Here is a 23,567-nt window from a genome sequence, read left to right on the forward strand (position 1 = left end):
CTTTTCTCTTTTACCTGGTCCTATCTTTTATGAGTGAGAGAGATTGCTTCCCTGACCAACAAAATTTGGGGTTAGATCCTTTCTTATGTGTTAATCCCTACCATAGCACTCATCATTCTCCAACAGAGTCTAAACACGTAAGGGAAGGGACTGTATTTTATCTTGTTCATGACAATACCTCCAGTGCCCTGCACAGAGTATAAATTTTAAAAATAAATTTAAATGATTAAGTCTCAACTCAAAGAGGAAGAAAAAAAAAGAAATTCATTTGAAAACTTTTTCAATTTTCTAATTTAATAGAAATAACCAAAACAATGTGGCTTTCAAACAAAGCTTTAAACTAATCTAATACAACTTCTACAACACATTCCAGAGCATTATAACAAGAAGTATTTACAGGTAGCTAATGTATTAAATAACCATGAAAAGAAAATCTTGCTTTTATTACACACCAGCAAAAAACACAGGAACGGAACAATTAGAAACTGCAACCTTGTTTAAAAAATTAAATATGATGATTTAGAGAATACAATACCACAGAAACAGCACTTTTTCTTTCAGAATCATATTGACGGGTAGTTAACTATGTGCAAAAATAATAGTAATTGTAATATTAATAATAATGAGGGGAGAAGAGTTGAAATACTGGAAGCAAGGAACTAGTAGGGATGTGAATTTAACCCTTTCGTGTGTAGGTATGTCTACATAGAAAATCAACAGGCTTTCAGATTGCACAAATCTTTTTGTTATAGGCTTATATACATGTTTCACTGTGATTTAAAACATAGTTAATACCTACATTTTTCAGACCAGGAGCAGACATGCATTTCGTTCTTAAGATTGAAATTTAGGCCACACTTGAAAGGGAGTACTGCAGTGGCACTTACAAAATCATTTCAGTGCCTTCCCACATACAAATTTGGTGAATTTAAAAGAACAGCATTTTTAATTTTAAAGATCACTTGCTTTCTAGAAAAGGGCTAAACTTAATTTTGTACATTTTGTAGTGTGATCATAACAAATATATCCAAATTGACTTATTTTCAAAGATAATTTTGTTTCTCAGATACAATAAAAAATATATAAAAGACCACGAAGGCAAACACAAGGAACTAAATGGAAGAAATGCTATACATGCATTTTGACCAAATAAAACAAACCATTATATCCAAGAGTACATGTTGAAATCTGAAAGGTCTATGTAAACTGTGGCATATAAATTTTTTTCTTAAAAAAGTACCTTCAATTCTTTTACTCAAATGCCTACTTTTAAAAAAATATGCAACTTTCCCCAATTTTTAAAATAAAATGCCACAATATATTGTCATTAGCTCCAGCATACATTTAAATTCCTTAATTTTTAAAAGATAGACTGGGTGATATGCATACAAACTTTCCTATAAAATCACCATCCAGGAGAGGATTATGACATGCTATTAGGCAACAGACTTAAAGCAGTGTTATTGCTTTATCAAGGAGGAGATAACTGTGAGAGAAATAAAACATCCAGGTCTGGTATATGATCAAGCTGCAATACACTAAACCTTGGATCACCTCCAGCAGATTATTAATATAGATGGTATAAGAATTCATGGTATGAATTAAGAACTTGATTGCTTTAATTAGGGAAGTTGGGGAGGTTGGATTTTATAAAACTACTCACTGATCCAAAGTTAAGTATGCAAATAAGCAGTGCTGACCTCAAGAAATGAGATTTTTATACTTCATGTGTTGTATGTGAGTGAGCATGGGTAAAGGACTTTAAAAGGCCAAGAGGGGGCCACAGCATTTACTCCCATTTTGACTACTAAGAGACTGTTTAATAACGTATGGTAGGCCACAACCCAGGAGCATAGTCAGAAAACCTAAGTCTACTGGCTTATTAAAACTAATCACTAATAGTTACATGGCAGGATACCTGCTGAGGTAATTGGTAAATCTGTAATTTGCACACCATAAACCTTTTGCTTCTATTTAAAAGCATTATTTCTTTGGATTAACTAAAAATCTCAAAGTGTTATAACAAAAAATTAGAATTAACTAACTTTAAAATTTATTTAAAATTCCCTTATATAAGAATAGAAGTCAGAAAGTACCTTGTTGATTCCAAAAAGAATAATTTCAACAGTGGATTCAATGCCTTAACCTTTCTCTGTGGTAATGATTTGATGTTTCAATATAGCGCATGACCTACAATTTAACCATACTTTGAAACACATACATACTTCACCTTGCAAAGCAATTCCTTCACTCAGTGCTACAAAAAGACAAATTTAAGCCAGAGGAACAGACTGAGGAACACTTTGTTCTTAGTGAAAATGAAAAATGAAGTGTGGTGAAAGTTTGCAAGCTTTTAAGGAAACATTTAACATCTACAAATCAAAAATACTGCCTTTTAACAAAGAACACAAATGTAAGGGAGTATCAAAACAAACACCTTCAGGGATCAATATTCAATGTTTGTCTTTTTAAAACATAAATGAGTAGGAAAACATGTAAGATATCTGAATACCAATTTAAATTTTTATATTTTTTTACAGTCATATTAGTGCTGAACAAATCAGCTTAGAAACACAATGATAAATGTGCAAGAAAAAAGCTTTAATGAAATCTAAAGTGAATACCTTCACTTAAACGTGGTTTGTTGCTAGCTATATAATTTAATAGTAATTCCTCAGCCATATGAACTACCTTCTGTTAAGAGAAATGAAGCCTGTTAAATGCTGGCAATAAGTAGCTTTTTAAAGAACTAATCTTAAATTAAAAGAAAACAAAAACGCCATCTAACATGGAAATGTTTTGAATGAAACACACTACTTTTTAAGGCCCCAAATATCAAGAAATAAATATTTACTTAAAATTTTTGTTTCTGCCCCCGTTGGTAGAACCTATTATCTAAGACTCGTGAAAAGTATTCATATGAAGAGCAAGCATAAAATATTAGAACTCAGTGGCTTGGCAAAATGAAGTTATACTGTTACTCATCACTTTCCAAAAATGTGCCCTTCGGTAAGTCTCCTGATAAAATGAAATCATGAATGTTGTGGAAAAGAGGAAAATGCACACAGATAAAGGCGTTTTAAAACAATTTTCTCCTTTTTATAAGAAACCTGTTCTTAAAGAACTTAAAATTTGAGTAAAATGATAAAAGTTTGGTATATGTTTTGAAGTTTAACTTATAACGAAACTGAAAAAGAAGCTAAAAGAAAGCCACAGAATGAAGTCAGTAGCAATAATAAAACCAATATACCATCAGAAGGCTTGAATCATATTCATTTTTACCCCCACCACTTGTTAAGAAAAGAAAAACAACCCAAAGAAATTTGTATAATAACTTCTTTAGAGCACTTTATTTGATTCAGTACGCACTAAAAAATATTTACCTCTTAGACAATTATGTCAAATAATTTTTTCTGAGTAGTCTACTGTCTGAACTGTTCAAGCTGAATTTTTAAAAAGGCAAATGATTTGCCACAAATCTGCTGATGTCTGAAAAATATCTAATGGCAAGTCTTCTATTTTGGTCACTTTACATTCTAACATGTCCATACAAAAGTAGGACTAAAATTTTTAACTCAAAAAAGAGAAGCCTGTACACAGTCTAGAACACGCATCTTGGATCTGAGCATCACAAATGAAGAGAAGAAAAATGAAACAGAGCCAAGGTGGTTTATCTGCCTCAGGTGCTAAAATCAGAGTAGTAAAGGTGGGTTTACTCCAGTAACCATTCAAGTGGGGATTGATTGGCTCATTTTCAGGATATACTTACAGGTCTCTTTTACGTCCTTTAAGCCCCCAGTCCATGCAAATGTCCCACTTGGTGGACGGATGAGTACTCTAACCCCACCGGGTTTATTTCAATATTTTGATATTTTAATAATAAGCTGCTTCTGAAGATTTTCTGAGAAGTCTGTTCTCTATTAAAATAAGATAGAACCTCAAAATATGAATGTGAACATTAGAAATAGACAGCATATATTACAAATCCATTCTTGATAGGAACATTAGTAAGAATACATATTAGCTTAAAAAACAGGCTCAGCAAATGTTGCTGATCTGCCAGAAGTTTTAGTTCACTATTTACAAATAAGACAAAGTGAAATACAGAAAATTTTACACATTTGGTAGTTGACAGATTACTGTTTGCCAATAGTGGTCTATCAGAAAACTGATATGAAGGAAGACTGGATAAGAGCCAGCTGTCACCTTTGCAATCAAATTTTAAATGTACAGAAAACTAGATTAATTTTCAAACAAACATTCTACCTTTCACGGGAATAACTATGATCAGATGATTTGATTTGGAAGTGCAATTCTGTGTAAGTGTCTTCTGGAAATGACTACTGTAAATGATCTGCTACTGAAAGGTTACCATATTTATTTCAGTAGAACATTAAAAGTTGATTAAATGATGATCAATGGTCATGTTTCCTAGGCTCTTAAGTATGAACAGAAAATAAACTATTGTTGAGTTCTTTAAACCAATATAAAACTAAGGCCCAACAGCATCAAAATGAGAGAAAATATAACAGCATGATGCAATGCACATCTGCACTGACATCAAAGTGGAATCTGAGCAACTTTGATTTTTAACTAGAAAATAAGCCAGTATGTATATGTGTGGAGGGGGAGGCATAAAAGTTGGTTTAATAATTGTGCACTCTACTCCAAAGAGACAATTTAACCAGTGACATGACCCTTAAGTACTTGAACACTCAGTATCTGCACCAATCAATACCAAGTGATCATCAACATCTGCCCATTCTAACAATCAGAACCATTCTCTGTGGTAACAGAAATCTTCAAATCATTTTACTTTCGCTTTTGTTTTTACTTTTAAAGTTGCAAATAGAGTCCTTCCCCCTTTTCTTGACAAGAATGTGTTTTCTGTCCATTATTTCAATCTAATACTGTGTAAAAGCTATCAGCTTCTTCAAGGAGGTGCCCACTGTAGGCAGGATATTCCAGCAACACTTAAATAAAAGTTTTTCATTCTTTTCTTTTTTTAAACAAGTGATTTAAGTTCATGTCATTTTACTTTATATGTACTGGTCTCTCATCTGACTTTAGGCGTTTTCTGCGGGGCTGTATAAAGTCTTCATCAGAGTCCTCAGTTACCTCACCATCATCCTCTTCCTGCTCAAACTCTGGCAAAGGTGCGAAGGTCCTGTCTGAGTAGATCTCTGTGAGTTTATCTTCAAAGTACAATGCAACTGCTTTCCCTGCCTGAGCTACTTCTGAATCAGCCTGCAAGCAAAAGATAGGAATATTCACCTATTGGTAATGCATATTCCTTCACCAAGTTTGCATGGTCTGAAAAGCTTACCTTCAAATTAATCTCTTGTGTTTCTGCATAAACTTGAACAACTTTCATCATCTAAAAAGGATACCAGAGTCAAAAAAAAAAAGGGAAATTATAATCCTTTCTAAAGTTATAAGACTGCATAGGATTGGCGACGAAAGTCAGCCATACTAGGAGGAACAAATTGCTATGACCAGATCAAGTGCTTTCTAAAATTATACAGAACATGGACCCCCTTTCTTAACAAAGCTATTACTAAAGCTACTGCAAAATTGTCTCAAATTCTGAATTAGTGAGGTCAACCTGAGTAGGAGTTGGTTTGAATACAACAATATATTTAAGAGAAAAATATTTGTGAAAAAAATGATATAAGAAATATTTTTTTAAAAACTGCCACTTTCAACAACCACTAAGTCAGAATTCTATCTGCATGGCAATTTGTTAATCATAATTTAGTTAACTATTATTAAAGCAGATAAAATGAGTCTTCTTCCTGGCAAATGTTAGCTATGGTTCATGAAAGTATACTTATTTGAAAATAATCTAACTGAATTAGAAAATAACACAAGAAACTTGGGACTGTATTAATTTAACTTCAAGTGAGTGAGGTTTTACTATATTCTCTGTGGCACATTGCTATAAAGGTGACCAGAACTTGTCACCTAATAAGAAAAAAATTTTTTTATTTTAAAAAGTCACCTAGATGCTTCCAGGGGAAACTATGAGTACACTTTAAATGATTCAATTTGAGTTTTTAATAACATTCATATGGCACCCAAATTTTATCAGCAATAAAGATTTTAGTAATAATCTTTTTGAAGATTTTGTGGAGTCTCATCCATTTTCTTCTCTTATAATAATGAAAATATTCCTGAACAATAAGAGACTTGAGCTTCCCAAAGATAACAAAAATTTCCTTGAAGGAGGTAAATATCTATCAGATTTCTTCTGAAGGTATGGATAGCTCATCTTTATTCTCAAAAAAATACATAACCAAAGTTAATGAAAGTCACACTGAGATCAGATAACTCAAAATTATACACTCTGGGCTACTATTCAAGATGAGCCACGTGAGTTTATAATTTTAAGGTTCTATATTTATATGGTCAATAACAAAATCTAAGGACACTGGTACAAATGCCTTTCCTAAATGTACCCCAAATGTAGGCTTGTCTGTAATCATTTCCCACAAAATATACTTAACTACAGACTATCTTCTATACTTATCTCAACTCTCAACATGTACAGAAAGGGATATCCAATAATATTCTTAATTTAATACATTATATTTAAGTATATACTTCAAATTATACACAGTAAACTTTCTTCTTTGGAGCTGTGGATGCAATCAAATTTTACTTTTGACAGAACTGAAGCAGAATAAATTTTAGAAATCAACTCAGAAAAATCTCTTGGCAGGAAAAACAAAATCCAGTAACCAAGTAAGCAAACAAACAAAAACTACTAATCCAAGACTCTATAGTTTGGAAGCTAACATACTTCATTAAACCTTTCACAGTTCTTGAAGATCAAACGAACATCAGCCACAAAGTCATCTGGGATTTGGTAGTGTTGGGAATGTTTTTTCTGAAGCTTCTTTTTCACGGTTGATAAATCCATAGGTTTCTTTATAATTTTATAGTAGTTTGGTATCTAAAGAAACAAATAAGGATAGATAAGGATTCTCAAAAAATGCCGAAGTGTTTAATTTGAAAATGCAAAGCATATTAATTTTAGAGAAAAACATGTGTTGATCGAGCCAGCTGCATGCAAATTTTGAGTATAATGAATTGTACTTTAAATCTTCTGTCACATGCACATCATGAAAATCAAATCATATTCAGAATATGTGGCAGTGTCCATGGTTAGTGAAGGACCCAAAGTTCTATCTTTAATAAGAAAATTTGGAAAAAAAGCAATCAGCAAGGGTAGCCAACCACTAGTGTTAAGGACAAATCTAGCCCATCAGAATTGTATGACTCCTGTTTTTTTTTAAAAAAGGGAAAAAGATTACAAAATGTATTGTTATTATTAGAATAGGGTATCTTTTAGAGGATAAAACCTTGTATCACAGAGAACTCTGGACATAGCAATAGAGGGGAAAAGACTGTAGTAACACAAGATAAATTTTTATTAATCATTTAGGATTATACTTGGGAGTTCTGGCTGCAACTCTTGGCCAAAAATTTGTATCCTTGCAAAATAACTGAACATGGAGAAACTATTTAAATAGTTCATGAAAAGAAAACACTGGAAAGTAATCTTCTACTGTAAAGTCCCTAAACTTGAAGAACAGACAGACTTCCTGGTATCAGATGATTACTATCTGAACAAAACATCTTCCTTATATCTAGACCTTTTGTACTTTAAAATCCATTCCTGAGCCTACCCAGTAAACAAATTACTATTCAATGCTCTGTAACAGGCCTGGTATCCAATATTATCTTAATTCAACAACTGACGGCAAGTAAATATATGTTGCATATTCTTATACCATTTATAAGGCACTGAGCATCCCTGATACTCCTTTTACTATGGAATTTTAGAGCCTTTACTCCTTACAAAAATCTCCTGTAAGATAAACAAAGGGCATTGGCTTGCAAATTTTCCCACAGTCTTCTCTTAATCTTGAATGTTCATAAAAGAGGGCTTATGAAGCAGAACCAGTGTGCAAGGTTCAACTTTACACTTTTGTTCAAATTAATACTTATATAGAGTTATTTTCTCCCTAAAATATAGATCCTAGAATCAATCATAGAACTGGAACCTTAGAAATAATTTAGTTCAATATTCCCACTGTACAGTTAAAAAAGTAGAGGCAGGGCTTCCCTGGTGGCGCAGTGGTTGAGAGTCCGCCTGCCGATGCAGGGGACATGGGTTCGTGCCCCAGTCCGGGAAGATCCCACATGCCGCAGAGTGGCTGGGCCCGTGAGCCATGGCCGCTGAGCCTGCGCGTCCAGAGCCTGTGCTCCGCAACGGGAGAGGCCACAACAGTGAGGGGCCCGCGTACCGCAAAAAAAAAGTAGAGGCAGAAAATTATGTAATTTCCCCAGTTATAAGGCTGGTTAACGGCAGAACTAGGAAAAGTTAAGTCTTCTGATTCCTAGTTCAAGACTCTTTCCATTATACCTGTACCTGTATCCTTTATGTCCATTTTAAAAGTAATAGCTTATGGAAAAACCCAGACGAACTTTTTGGCCAACTCAATAAAAGAAGTGGAAATTAAATTCATTAAGTTTTTATCACAGCAACGGCCTTTAAAAACAAACTGCAATTTTAACAAGTGAATCTCATAGCCATTTAGCCCTAATAACATCACAAGTACTTCTTATTACTCAGAAATTTTATCAGGTACTATGCTAACATATTTTACACAGGTTATTGTACAGAAGAATCCTTGAAATAACCCAATGAGGGAAGAAACAGTATTAGAAAAGAGAATTTGAGCACCTTGGTTGAGGAGATTATTCAAGCCTGAGTTTTACCATTAGCAGTCTAAGGCCAGAGCCCATACCCTTAAGTATTATACTAAAACTTCTTCAACAGGAAGGTACTAAGGTAAACAACTCACCGAAGCAGGAACTGGCTCCTGGAATTCAATACTTAATTCATGGCAATAGAGGTAAAGCAGAAGACGTTCACACTTCTGGCCCAAGAAAAGAAAGGAAAACCCATGAAATGTTTTCCCTCTAAAAAGATATTCTTAAGAATAAGAACTTTATCAGTACAAAGCATTATTACAACACACTGAAGATAAGCCTCCTACATACTAGCTATCCAACTAAATATATACCCAAAGAAAACTACCTTGTTTTCTATTTAGGTTTGAGACTATGACTATCTTCTGTCCTACTTTAAATGAACTTATCAAAGACAGAGTGCCTTTGTTCTCATCTGATAACTCAGGTAATTTACCTACTATTACCTCTTAACTATTTATACAAATAGAAAGGAGTCATTAAAACAACATACAGCATTTTGTACAACAATTTATGATTGTTGCTACTCATTTTAATTCCCTGAGGCAGGCAAGATACATGCTATTCCCTTTCTTGAAAGGATTCTGCTCAGGCTCAAAATTAAATAAAAACTGTGTCTTCTCAGTCCAATTCTAGAATTTTGTTATACAATCAGAAGTAAATTGATATGCATTTTACATTTATAGTGTTTATATGCTTAAACTTCTTAATATACGTTTGTATACTCTAAACACATACCTTCTCCTCAAAAATAGTGGAAGATGGATTTTGCAAGTTTATACATTAGATCAAAGCCAAACGTAACTGCAATGACCACAGAAGTACGTGAAAGATATTTTGTCTTTGGAGATCAGAATATAGACCAGATCAAAAGAAATCTGAGTGAAGTGATGAGAGGATTTTGGATTTCATTCTTAATATGATGGGATGCTATTAGAAGATTTTAAGCAAGGAAGTGATAGACTTGTTTACATATTTAAAAAAGAACACTATGTACCGCATAGAAAATGGACTGTAAGGGGGCAAGAGCAGAATCAGGGAGTTCAGCAAAGAGATATTACAATAGTGCAGATGACAAACTATGATGGCTGTCTCAGAAGGTAATGGTTGGGGGAAGTGAGAAAATGGTATTATAGTCATTCCTGATTCTTCTAACAGATTCCTGGCTTGAGCAACAGAGATGACCGGTGGTACCATTTGATGATGGGAATTACTGAGAGAAGGATGCAGTATTTTATGTCGTTATTTTCTTGCTTTTGCTTTTTTAAAATAAATAAATAAATAAATTTATTTATTTATTTATTTTTGTCCGCATTGGGTTTTTGTTACTGTGCGGGGGCTTTCTCTAGTTGTGGCGAGCAGGGGCTACTCTTTGTTGCGGTGCACAGGCTTCTCATTGGGGTGGCATGTCTTTGTTGCAGAGCACGGGCTCTAGGGACGTGGACTTCAGTAGTTGTCGCTCTCAGGCTCTAGAGTGCAGGTTCAGTAGTTGTGGCACACAGGCTTAGCTGCTCCACAGCATGTGGGATCTTCCCGGACCAGGGCTTCAACCCGTGTCCCCTGCACTGGCAGGTGGATTCTTAACCACTGCACCACCAGGGAAGTCCCCTTCTTTTGCTTTTTGAAGGAGAGGATTAGAAATCAAGATTTTCGCTGGGAAATGTTAAGTATGAGGAAGCTAGATCTAAGAGCCTACAGCTGAGGGCTACAGACAAAGATTTCAGAAATTATGAACATACTATCAGATAATGAGATTAAAAAATGAAAATTTATCAGGTTATATGTATATTACACTGAAGAAAAAAAAAAAGATGTATAGCCACACAACTACAGAATCCCTAATAATAAATCAATTTATTTGACACTTACCCTTTGGTCCACGGGGCTTAACCCCTGTGCAGTTTTCCCCTTCTTACTATGTTGCAAATTATCACAATCATATTCAACTTCTGGTTTCCCAATATCTCTGCAAAATGTGCATATCCAGTCCCCACTAAAGAAGGAAATAGGCAATTAGTCCATGTAATTATAACAAAACCCACTCTAAGGAAGCTAGTTCCCTAGAGGTAAGCCTCCAGTTTCTTTGTTTTCTTTCCTTTCCAGTTTTTGTGGAAAAGAGAGGTACTATTTTTGCCACATCTCATAAAGTGAAGTTATGTGATAAAAGCTTCCCCAAATGTTTCCATTCTTCAACTGATTACCTTCTGGAAAGCAATATAACCCCACTATCTCTATTCAAAAGGGGTCTGCCTCTTCATAGCACAAAGCTGATGATCAGCACTTGCAGCATAAGACCAATTCTCAACATCCCAGTATGACCATGACAGTGACTTCATATGCATGAAGAAGAAAGGAGTACACGATACAGTCCCTCGGGTATCTTGTACTGTTTTGGCATGTATTAAAGATGCCAAAAATATAACAATTACTTTTTCATGGCCAGTCTTTTAAATCTGCTCAGTCAATAGTTTTTTGTATCAGGATTTCTATCAAACCATAAACTTCAATTTGATTACTTCAAATGCATTCTCCCCTTTCTCTTCCTCATCATATATATATTCTAAGTCTAGGGATTATACTAAAACTGTGTCAACAGTTTCAATTCCTTCCAAAGCATCTGCCTTTGAGAGAAAGCTTTCAGTGGCAAAATTCTAACGTTCCAGCAGATGTTACTATCCAACGGAAACAAAAATATGAAAAGCCTTAATTTTAAGACCAAAATGCCAATGTTTTTTTCTAAAAGAGTAAAGAAAAAGAAGGTCCTTAATACATTTGTGGCAAAGGACTACACCTTCTAAGATTTAGGTAAGAATTACAATGCTTCAGAAAAATATTCTGGCACTGTTCATATATCCACTACTTTTCTAATACTAAAGGCTGAATTTTTCAGAAAGGGTAGCATTAATCAACTAAAATCACTACTTCTCAGGAATCTGAGAAAAAATGTGAATCTTTCAATCTATAGGCAGAAAGAAGCTGGGTTTTCCCAAGGACACTGGTTTACTTTCACTTAAAAAACCAGGGGGTAAGGGTAGGGGAAGAAGGAAGACTTAAAGAAATAAGTATGATTCTACTATTTTAAGGTCTCTGAAATCAACTGGAGATGAAATACCACGAACATAATTATGTTAAATGGAAGGGAAGAAAAATAGCTCTTCTAATCCAAACTCTACTACTCGTAGATGCAGAAACTAATCCCTGAAAATCAGTGAACCGTCCAAGCTAATTAAGTTAGTTCACTACAGAATTACGACCAGACTACAGGTATCGTAACCCAGCCCAGCACATTTGTTCTGCTGTATTGGCTGGAATCATCAGCTTGCACTGGATGCTCATCAATGAATGTTTTAATGCTTGAAATCAGACTTAGCCGCCAAGGGGGTCATATAGTCTGAGGACAATGCTCATATGTTGCCCCAATCTTTATCTTTACCGTACCATCTTCTCTTCTAAATAACGAATTCAGTAACTGTCCGTTCCAAAGGTAATGACTAAAAGACATTCCAAATAGGAAAAGTTGAGAAAGCTGAGGAATCTGCACACTGTGCTTCAGGTAGGCACTACCAACTAACAGCTTCCAGTGGTCAAGATGAGCTATTCCTCAAAAAATTCAAGACATTAAAGGTATTTTTACAAAGTACTTGTTTTTTTTTCTTTAAAGTGCCTTTCCAGAGCTTTCAAACATTAGAAAAGTAAGTTTTTGGTAAGATCCAATAGAGTTGCCTCAAACTGAATACTATTCATAAATAAAGCCATTATTATAGATCCTATTAAAATTGATGGCAATAGATTAAAAAATTATCTTCAAGAGGAAATCAACTAAGTTTCTCAGTACCCTAGTCTCTTGCACCTCATAATTTACAGGTTTATCTAATTTGCTTATATTAAGTATAAATTGAAGGCCAAGAAATAGTCTCTTTTTTTTTAACATTAATGCACAACTTAGATCTTGGACATTTCTTCATTCAGCTGTTAATTTCTCTAGAAGGTAATGGAGTCATAGGCAGTCATTAAGAAGGCTATCTGCCCTGAATAATTTTGTTACTTCTTTAGCTTATAAAAATAAACAACAAAAAATCAGTTATTTCACTTGTACCTTGGAAAGCTAAGAAGTGTTGGAACATGACAAGTTAGATGAAAGACCTTTGGACATTTTTCACAGCACAAGAGATCCCCTCCATTTTGGCAGACAGCACACCAATCTTCATTTGGGTCATCATCTTTGCTGCTGCCATCTCCTCCAATCCTTGCCGACCTGTGCATGAGACTTCGAACTGGGGACTTTCCATTAACAAGGCTGTTGAGCCCTGACTGTTTGCAGCTTTCATTCACATCTGTAGGTTCAGTTTTCACGTGGTTTTCCAGGCCTGCTAATGCATCCAACTCACTCTCTAGATGCAGGCTAGTTGAAAGAGGTGGTGTCAAGCTACTCTCAGGACTGCTCAACTAAAACAAAGCAAGGACAAATTCTTGAAGAAACATTTAATCCATACTGTTCGCAGTGTGTGCGTGCGTGCATGTGTGTCTCTGTGTGTTTAAAGTTTTGTCAACATGTATATACAACATGATATACTGACATAAGTTAAAATTATTTTGGAATTTACTATTATTTATTATAAAATTATTTGAAATCATATTAGTAACATAAAAGAATGAAAATAACCCCGAAGTTATTCAGGCATGTTAATGTATGATTTTAGGGAGCAGTCTCTGTAATACTGGTTCACTTGGATAATAAAGGAATTAATTTAACTATTAAGCACATTGATTGGGAAGTGAGCATAGGGTTATACTTTTCCTGTAGAGAGCTGACTATGATACACTATTTTTCACTCAACAATCTGTTTCAGCTTTTTCTTCCCCTTTATATTGGCTTTTTTAACCATTTCTTTTAATTGAAGTATAGTTAATTCACAATGTTGTTAGTTACAGGTGTACAGCAAATTGATTCAGTTATATATATATGTGTGTATATATACGTGTATATATATACACACACACACACACACACTTTTTTTCAGATTCTTTTCCATTATAGCTTATTACAAGATATTGAATATAGTTCACTGTACTACACAGTAGGTCCTTATTGTCACATAGCTTTTGAAAAGCATTTTGAAATATTCTTCTGCCCACTTATCATTCTACTAATATAGGAAGATTGTGACAATGTAAAATCTTTCACCACCATTTTGCACTGTTTTTTGGGGGTACTTCCCAAGCCAAGTTCTGAGTGAAGAGATAACAGTACTCTCTAAATCTACATAGTTGAAATTTCTATGTGCCAACCATGTAGAAAATGAGACATAAGTGTAGGTAGGAAGAAAAAACCAAGATCAAAATTTCTAAATAAGGAGGGACTTGGGCCTTCCTTCATTCTATACTATAAATTTTATAAAATGTTCTAGCTGAGGAATTCTAAAATGGTTAATAATTCATAAGCCAAAGGCAATCTTCTCATCACAAAACTCTGTGAGCATTAAACTTCTTTCATGTCAGCGGTCGTAATCCTGAGCTCACCGGTCCAGGGAAAATAGCCAAGGATTTCTGCAGCTTGAGACTGAATGTGACTATTGAAATTATTAATAAATTTAGAACAAGCTAGAACCCAATTTAGAATCATGGCAAAAATAATGACCGATTACAAACTAAAAGTTGAAATGAGTCCTTAATACAAGTAAGTCTTTTCTCATCAATTACAGTTGACACTTAGATGAAAAAATTCAGTTAGAAAAAGAGATATCTGGGTTATACCATGTATAAAAATTCAAAAATGAATACAGGTCCACAGAACCACTAACCAGACTAATACATGCAGAGATGGAAGAATCAGTGAAGTGACCTCCTTAAATCCCTGACAGATTCCACTGGGAACTTACCATGCAGGCACTCCTCCTGCCATCCTCTATCTTTTCCTGTTTCACAGCTCCTGAAAAGCTACATACTTCATCTTCAGTGCCAGGTTCTTGCTTGACCTTCACTTGATCAGACTTGAAACTAAGACTTGTCTTCTCAGCAGTTCTTCCTGACGACCCACAGCTAACAAAAACAACAAATAAAGGTCACATATGTTTGACTGTATGGTGTACATAAAAACAATTATATGAAAAGCTTGTTAAGTTATATGAAATGTTCATTAAACTGAAAACAATTTATTAACTTTATAGCAGATAAGGATACTTCATAATGCAATTAAAAGGACTGTATTATAAACTTGGCTTCAAATTTTTAAAAAACGTAGGTCAAACTTTCAGAAGACCTGAAAAATACATTTTATGGTCTGAGGCACTTATACTACATCATTTAAGGAATCTAGTAAACAATCATTTGTCTAGGCTATTAGTATAGTGATTGCTTCTCTCTCTATATATAATATAAGAAGTTTAAATTCTTCTCTACCCCCAAACATCTGAAGGAAACCTCAATAACAGTGGTTCATGAAGTGTCCTCAAAGGAATCACTGTTTCAGCTTTTGAGACCTTATCTGAATTAATGGGATAATAGCCTAAGAGGACAGGTACATGACTAATTGGTTCTATCTAGTCCACAAAGCAAAACCACTGGCAAGAGAAGTGAATAACTAAGACTGTATTACTGTCGAAAATGAAAACCTTTTTCACTCAATTTGTACTTTTCTTTAAAACTACTGACTATTGAAAGTATAATTTAAAAGCCAAGCAAGTATATAATATAGAACCAAATGCATACACACATATATATACAAATACAGAACATTCATATATCTGAAATAAAATCTTTTTTACATTGCACTAAATTATTCAAACTAAAGAATAAAAATCAGTCGACATTTATTACATTTACCTTTAACACACACACACACACTCTTTCCACACTACCATTTCTTTTTCTTAATTCTTTTATTTTTTGAAAACATTTATTCATTTATTATTTATTTAATTTATTTTTGGCTTCCTTGAGTGTTAGCTGCGGTACACGGGATCTTTCGTTGTGGCGAGCGGGCTCTTCGTTGCAGTGCACGGGCTTCTCCCTAGTTGGGGCGCACAGGCTTAAGGACACGTGGGCTCTGTAGTTTGCAGCACACAGGCTCTCTAGTTGAAGCACACGAACTCAGTAGTTGCGGCATGCAGGCTTAGTTGCCCCACGGCATGTGGGATCTTAGTTCCCTGACCAGGGATCAAACCCGCGTCCCCTGCATTGTAAGGCAGATTCTTTACCACTGGACCACCAGGGAAATCCCCCACACTACCATTTCTTAGCTCTCTGTCCACCAAAAAGGCATAAGAAACCATGAACAATTCAGTAGCAGTGAGTGCCCCTAGTACCCAGAAGATTGTCTTGAAGCACCATTTCCCCACTAACATGACCAGGATTTCCTAGAGAAATTTCTGATTTCAGGCCTGAGGCAAGAAATGTACAAGATGAACCAGGAACATCAGGACAGGAAACAAGAATGCTTTCAACAACTACTGGGGTTATAGCAAAAGAACTATGAAGCCAACTTGGAAAAGTTCTGATAGGACAAATATGGAACAATTTAAGCATCAATAAAAATAACAACTATAATTTTAGAACATATAAAATATGTTTAAATATATAAGCCCATAAAGTTAATAACATTCATTGGTCACTGTTGGAGGGTGCTGGAATCAACTCATTATTATAAAAATAGGTAAATAAAAAAGAATGAATTTATTCTGCCATTCCCATAATCAAATAGTTGATGGCAGAAAATTTCTCTTTACAGAAGTATTCTAAACTAATACACAAAGAAGGTATGATACAATAATTAAAATATTTTTAAACTAGTAAAAAAAAAGAAAAAGAGCTAAGGCAATGACCATTAATGGGTGCTATCACAAAAGAATCAACAAAAGCGACCAGACATTTTGTGACCCTGAAAGAAGTACACATCACCACAATGAAGTATTCTCCCTACCTCTTTCCCTCAAATCAAACCTGAATCTAATCAAACCTCCTGATCTAAATACCAATATAGAGAAAAAAACAGAAGGTAGTGTATTTAAATGACAAGATGGGGAAATGAGGAAAACTCTGTAAGACAAACAATACATTTCTTCAAGAAATACAGAGTTTGACCTTGACATATGGGTTGATGGCAATGTATAGCGCCTATCTGAATCTGATTCAAAGAAACAATTTAAAAAAAAAGCATTTATGAGAAAAACTGGGAAATCTGAACATTAACTAGAGCTCTACTGATGTTAGAGAGTTACCTAGTAAAATTTTTTTTTAGGTGTGATAATGGTTCCATAGTTATAAAACTTTTAAATCCTTAAAGTGGTATATACTTAAACTGTATATATATACACTGAAGTGATACATATAGTTATATATACTGAAACAACCACAAGTAAAATGATAAAATGTCTGAGATTTATCTCAAAATAATTTAGGATGGGGGGAATGGGTAGGAGTATAGAAGAAATAAGACTGGCCATAACTTGATCATTGTTGAAGATGGCTGAAAAGTTTACGGGAGTTCATTATAATAGTCTACTTTTTAGAATACGTATTTGAAATTTTTCTTGATAAAAAGAAAAAATAAAGCTATTAATAATGTAAATACTCACCTGCCTCGACTACCAGTACTAGAAGTACTAGGGGGTCTCACAGGTGTGTGAGAATTGGATAAACCTGAAAAATAATAAGTCAAAATGAATAACTATGCAGGTAAGAAAATTCAGAATTCTACCTACTAATTACAGAATTCAAGTATCATTATAAGGCAATTCAGCAATTCCTGGAAATCAGCCCTTGTCTTAGTCTCAAAGCCAAGGATTTCATGTGTTATTGTTGGCAGCTATCAATCAGTTTCTCTCAGCTGAGCCCAGATACCATTCTCAGAATCCTCTCAGAGTACCACTATTCAATCAATGGAACTACCGTATCAAGAGAAAGCTATTTGCTGTCCCACGCATTTGGTAAATATCCTACCTAGATTCCTATTAATTATTCTTCCTTTTAAAAGTCCTGGAATACTTATACTAAACCTCAAAAATAATATGATGCAAAAAATGTATTAATGATGCATCTCATGAAAAACCCACATTTAGAGCTGAACTACTCTTACTGTAGAAATAATGAGGTGGTATATGTTTCAGTAAGAAACCATGAATATATCCCATAACCACTTCTGCACTGTCAATCTATTTGGAGATGCTTTAATCACTCATTCATGTAATAGCGTTAATAAAACTGGGATTTTGGAAGAGATCTATAGCTCAGGACCTGATTAGTCACATTTTAATAGTTTCCAGTAAATTTTAAGTTTTTAACTGCAAATTGAAAGTTCACTTGCCCTTCCTCAATTCTTGCTTTTTAAACAAATTTTCAATTTTTTCATTATTTAACAAAGTGTTTTAAACTTGGATTTAAACCAAAGAATTCTTCAAATGACAACATGTATTGTAAAATAGAAGACATAGAAATTAAATTCATCTACAAATCCAGCAAAAACATGAATATAACTGAGGGTTGAAGGAGGGGTACATTAGAGTTCTGAACAGTGTACACTACAGATATATATTATTATTTCAGTTCGCTGAAGCTTGTCCACAGTATTGAAAGAAAAATAATTAGATCAGGAAAAAAAAATGTTACTGCAATGGTTAAGTTTATGTCTCAACTTGGCTAGAATATGGTACTCAGTTGTTTGGCCAAACACCAATCCAGATGCTGCTGCAATGGTATTTTTTAGATGTCACTGACACTTAAATCAGTAGACTCTGAGTAAAACATAATGAGGGTGGGCCTCTAATTAGTTGAAGACCTTAAGAGAAAAGACTGAGGTCCCCAGAGCAAGAAGGAATTTTGCCTCGATTCAAGACTAGCACCAATTCTTCCCTTTGTCTCCACCCTGCTAACTGCCCTGCAGGTTTCAGACTTGCCAGCCCTAACAATCAAGTGGACCAATTAATTCCTTAACCTCTGTTTTCTCTCTCTCTCTCTCTCTCTCTCTCTCTCTCTCTCTTTCTCTCTCTCCACACACACCCCTCTCCTATTGGTGCTATTTCTCTGGAGAACCCTAATACATATACCGAGAGATACTTTTTTAAGGTGTTAAAGAAATGAGACAGTACCTCAGTTGACTTTACCTGATGATCCTGGAGATAGGGCAGAGGGTCCTGGGGAGGGATTCATGGTGCTTGTGGGCTGTGGGGGTAGGTGACTGCCTGAGATGTATCTACTTAGTAGATTATCTAAACTACTTGAACCAGCATCTTCCAACTAAAGAAAAAGAACAAAAAGATAAATTTGCTTTGATTAAAGCAGAGGAGAAGTTATTAATTTCATTAGTATAATCATTTATGCTCACAGTTTACTAATAAACAGATTACCTTATATCAAACTTGGCTTAATTGTTCCTTCCTTATGCTTCCTCGAGGACCCAAATAGTATATAGTTTATGTGAATATAGCTATAATTAATATGCTTCAATAAATGATTGGGAGCTCAAGACAAAACCAGATAACCCACTAAATCCTTTGTGTTTTACTATGAAAATACCTCTGACACAGTCTTACATTTTTGCCTTTTTTCAAGGTTGATGCAGGATCCTGTTTTCAGCATCCTGCCCCTAGTATCAATATCCATGGTCCTGCCAGAATCATTCAACTAAACAGGTATCGAATAATGTCAGTACCTAACTTCAGTGCTTTGAAAAGTCTGTATACTCAACAGAAAGCCTTTAGCCTGGGAAATAAATTCCCTTATTACACACAAAAAAGCCGGCAGTCAACAGGAAAACTGAGCCCTTTTCGCACTTTATATGCAGAAGGTTAAAGCCAGAGGAGCTCGCACTGTGACTGCAAGCTGGTTCCCAATTTTAGTATCAGTCCCCTGTTTTTAAACATCCCACCCACAATGAAGAACTGTGATGATGAAATGAGAAAATACTTATTTAAGAAATAGTAACAAACACTACTTAATTATGAAAATTACCTTAAGAAAAATATTACACTATTCCATATCAGAGATAGTTAAACTATTCTTAACTGCTAATCTTCTTGCTTACTGATCTACTTTTACCCACACCTGCCTCTTTTAATCTTCTACTAGAGGCAAGATTACTTTTTAGGGAAATCTACTTCTCATTCAAAACAGAAAACTGCAGGACTTCCCGAGTGGTCCAGTGGTTAAGAATCCGTCTTGCAATACAGAGGACGCCAGTTCGATACCTGGTTGGGGAACTAAGATCCCACATGGTGTGTGGCAACTAAGCCTGCTCACCGTGACTACAGAGCCCATGAGCTCTGGAGCCTGCATGCCGCAACTACTGAGCCAGTGCACTCTGGAGCCCAAGCACTACAACTAGAGAGAAGCCCGCGAACCACAACGGAAGATCCCACATGCCCCAACTAAGACCCAATGCAGCCAAAAATTAAATAAATAAATACATATTTTTTAAAAAACAAAAAAACAGAAAACTGAACATATACATTTACTTCTCACTCTCCTCTCAAAATCACACTGATTTTCAAGGCTATAAAACAGGAAAGAATGGCATCAAAGTAGAAACTTTGAAGAAAACTATAGATACAAACCAAGGTAGGATTGGACTGATATAAAAATGATCAGAATAAAGCAGCTCACAACACATTACAGGCAAGGGAGGACTCTCCTAAAGTAAATAGTTTTCATCAATATAAGTTGACCCTATCAACAAAGTGGGTACAGAGGGAATGTACCTCAATATAATAAGGGCCATTTATGATAAGCCCACAGCTAACATGACACCTAACAGTGAAAAGCTGAAGAAGTGAAAGCTTCTCCTGTAAGATCAGGAACAAGACAAGGATGCCCACTCTCACCACTTTTATTCAACATAGTATTGGAAGTCCTAGCCAGAGAATTAGACAAGAAAAAGAAATAAAAGGAATCCAAATTGGAAAGAAAGAAATCAAACTGTCACTATTTGCAGATGACATATTATATATAGAAAATCCTAAAGACTCCACCAAAAAACTGTAAGAATAAATGAATTCAGTAGAGTTGCAAGACACAAAATCAATATATGAAAATCTACTGCATTTCTATATATTAATAATGAACTATCAGAAAGAGAAATTAAGAAAACAATCCCAGGAGAGTTCCCTGGTGGTCTAGTGGTTAGGATGCCAGGCTTTCACTACCAGGCCCAGGTTCAACCCCTGGTCAGGGAAATGAGATTCTGCAAGCCATGTGGTGTGGCCAAATAAAGTGCATCATACACACACACACACACACAGAAAAAGAGAAAGAAAAAAAGAAAACAATTCCATTTAAAATCATATGAAAAAGCATAAACTAACCAGAAATAAATTTAACCAAGGAGGTCAAAGATATCTACACTGAAAACTGTGAAACACTGATAAAAGAAACTGAAGAAGATACATGTAAAGATACTCTGGGCTCATGGATTAGAAAAATTAATATTGTTAAAACGTCCATAATACCCAAAGCAATCTACAAATTCAATGCAGTCCCTATCAAAATTCCAATGGCATTTTTCACAGAAATAGAACAATCCTACAATTTCTGTGAAACCACAAAAAAACCCAAACAGCCAAAGAAATCTTGAGAAAGAAGAAAGCTGGAAGCATCACAGGCCAGGATTTCAAACTATATTACAAAGCTACAGTAATCAAAATAGTATGGTGTTGGCATAAAACCAGACATACAGATCAATGGAACAAAATAAAAAGGCCAGAAATAAACCTACACCTCTATGGTCAGTTAATTTAAGACAAAGGAGCCAAGAATATACAAAGGGGAAAGGACAGTCTCTTCAATAAACAATGTTGGACAGTTGGAAAACTGGACAGCCACATGCAAAAGAATGGAATCAGACTACTATCTTACACATACACAGAAATCAACTCAAAATGGATTAAAGAACTGAAATGTAAGACCTGAAACCATAAAACTTCTAGAAGAAAACATAGGCAATAAGCTCCTGGACGCTGATCTTGGCAATCATCTTTTGGATCTGATTCCAAAAGCAAAAATAAACAAGTGGAACTACATCAAACTAAAGAGCTTTTACACAGCAAAGGAAACCATCAACAAAATGAAACTTACTGAATGAGAGAAAATATTCACAAATCATATATCTGATAAAGGGTTAATATCCAAAATACATAAAGAACTCAACAGCAAAAAATCAAACAATTCAGGGACTTCCCTGGAGTCCAGTGGTTAAGACTCCGTGCTTCCACTGCAGAGGGTGGGGATTCAACCCCTGGCTGGGGAACTAAGATCCTGCATGCTGCAAGGCACAGCCAAAAAAACAAAACAAAAAACCCCCAAACAATCCAATTAAAAATTGGGCAGAGGGACTTCCCTGGTGGTCCAGTGGTAGAGAAACCACCTTCCACTGCAGGGGACACAGGTTCGATCCCTGGTCGGGGAACTAAGATCCCACATGTCACGGAGCAACTAAGCCCGCGCAACACAACCACTGAGCTCAGGCAGCTCAACAAGAGACCAGGCATGCTGCAAACTACAGAGCCCTCGCACTCTGGACCCTGCGCATCACAAGCACAGAGCCCACGTGCCCTGGAGCCTGCAGACCACAACTAGAGAGAGAAAACCCACAAGCCACAACTAGAGAGAAGCCCACATGCCACAACGAAAGATCCCGTGTGCCACAACTAAGACCCAACGCAGCCAAAAAAAAAAAAAAAATTGGGCAGAGAATCTGAATAGACATTTTTCCAAAGAAGACATAGAGATGACCAGCAGTTACATGCAAAGGTGCACAACATCACTAATCATCAGGGAAATGAAAATCAAAACCACGACAAGCTATCGCCTCACCCCAGTTAGAATGGCTATTAAAAAGACAAGAGATAACAAGTGTTGGTAAGGATGTAGAGAAAAAGGAACCTTGTGCACTGTAGTGGTAATGTAAATTGGTACATCCACTATGGAAAACAGTATAGAAATTTCTTAAAAAATTAAAAATAGAACTGTCATATGATCCAGCAATTCCACTCCTGGGTATTTATATGAAGGAAAAAAAAAAAGAAACAAAAACACTAATTAAAAAAAAATTTTTATTTATGTTTTTGGCTGCACTGCATGGCATGCAAGATCTTAGTTCCCAGACCAAAGATCAAACCCATGCCCCCTGCAGTGGAAGTACAGAGTCTTAACCACTGGACTGCCAGGGAAGTCCCCCAAAACACAAATTTGAAACATATATGCACCCCCATGTTCACTGCAACATTATTTATAATAACAAAGTTATGGAAGCAACCTAAGTGTCCATCAACAGATGAACAGATAAAGCTACAGCTGAATGAATAAAGAATATGTGCTATATCTATATACACAATGGAATATTAGCCATTAAAAAAAAAGGAAATCTTGTCATTTGTGACAATATGGATGGACCTGAAGGCATTAAGCTAAGTGAGATAAGTCAGACAGAGAAAGACAAATACCATATGATCTCAGTTATATGTGGAATTTAAAAACAAACAAACAAACACAGAATCAAGCTTGTAAATACAGAGATAGATCTGTGGTTGCCAGAGTTGGTAGGTGGGTGAAATGGGTGAAAGGAATCGAAAGGTACAAACTTCTAGTTATAAAATAAATCATAGGGAGGTAATGTACAGCATGGTGACTATAATTAATACTCTACTGTATATCTGAAAGTTGTTAAGAGAGAAAAATCTTCAAAGCCCTCATCTCATACACACAAAATTTTTACACTATGTGTGGTGACTGATGTTAACTAGAATTATTGTGATAATCATTTTGCAATGTATGCAAATATCAAATTACTATGTTGAACA

General features: G+C 35.2%; 1 protein-coding gene across 2 annotated transcripts in view; it reads right to left on the reverse strand.

Moving 5' to 3' along the window:
* Positions 1-263: 263 nt before the first annotated feature.
* Positions 264-23,567, reverse strand: part of TRIM33 (tripartite motif containing 33) — a 150,791-nt gene continuing 127,487 nt past the window's right edge. Inside the window, exons 12-20 of one of the 2 annotated variants that reach the window (XM_032624971.1) lie at positions 18,879-19,011; positions 17,355-17,418; positions 14,661-14,820; positions 12,878-13,227; positions 10,651-10,774; positions 8,874-8,948; positions 6,803-6,955; positions 5,327-5,377; positions 264-5,247 (exon numbers count right to left, since the gene is read on the reverse strand). In XM_032624971.1, the coding sequence (XP_032480862.1) occupies positions 5,035-5,247; positions 5,327-5,377; positions 6,803-6,955; positions 8,874-8,948; positions 10,651-10,774; positions 12,878-13,227; positions 14,661-14,820; positions 17,355-17,418; positions 18,879-19,011 (1,323 nt within the window). In that variant the 3' untranslated portion in view covers positions 264-5,034. The remainder of the gene's footprint in view (positions 5,248-5,326; positions 5,378-6,802; positions 6,956-8,873; positions 8,949-10,650; positions 10,775-12,877; positions 13,228-14,660; positions 14,821-17,354; positions 17,419-18,878; positions 19,012-23,567) is intronic. The other variant, XM_032624972.1, reaches the window with a different exon arrangement.

The sequence above is a fragment of the Phocoena sinus genome, chromosome 1, assembly GCF_008692025.1.
Source record: "Phocoena sinus isolate mPhoSin1 chromosome 1, mPhoSin1.pri, whole genome shotgun sequence".
NCBI classification, from domain to species: Eukaryota; Metazoa; Chordata; class Mammalia; order Artiodactyla; family Phocoenidae; genus Phocoena; species Phocoena sinus.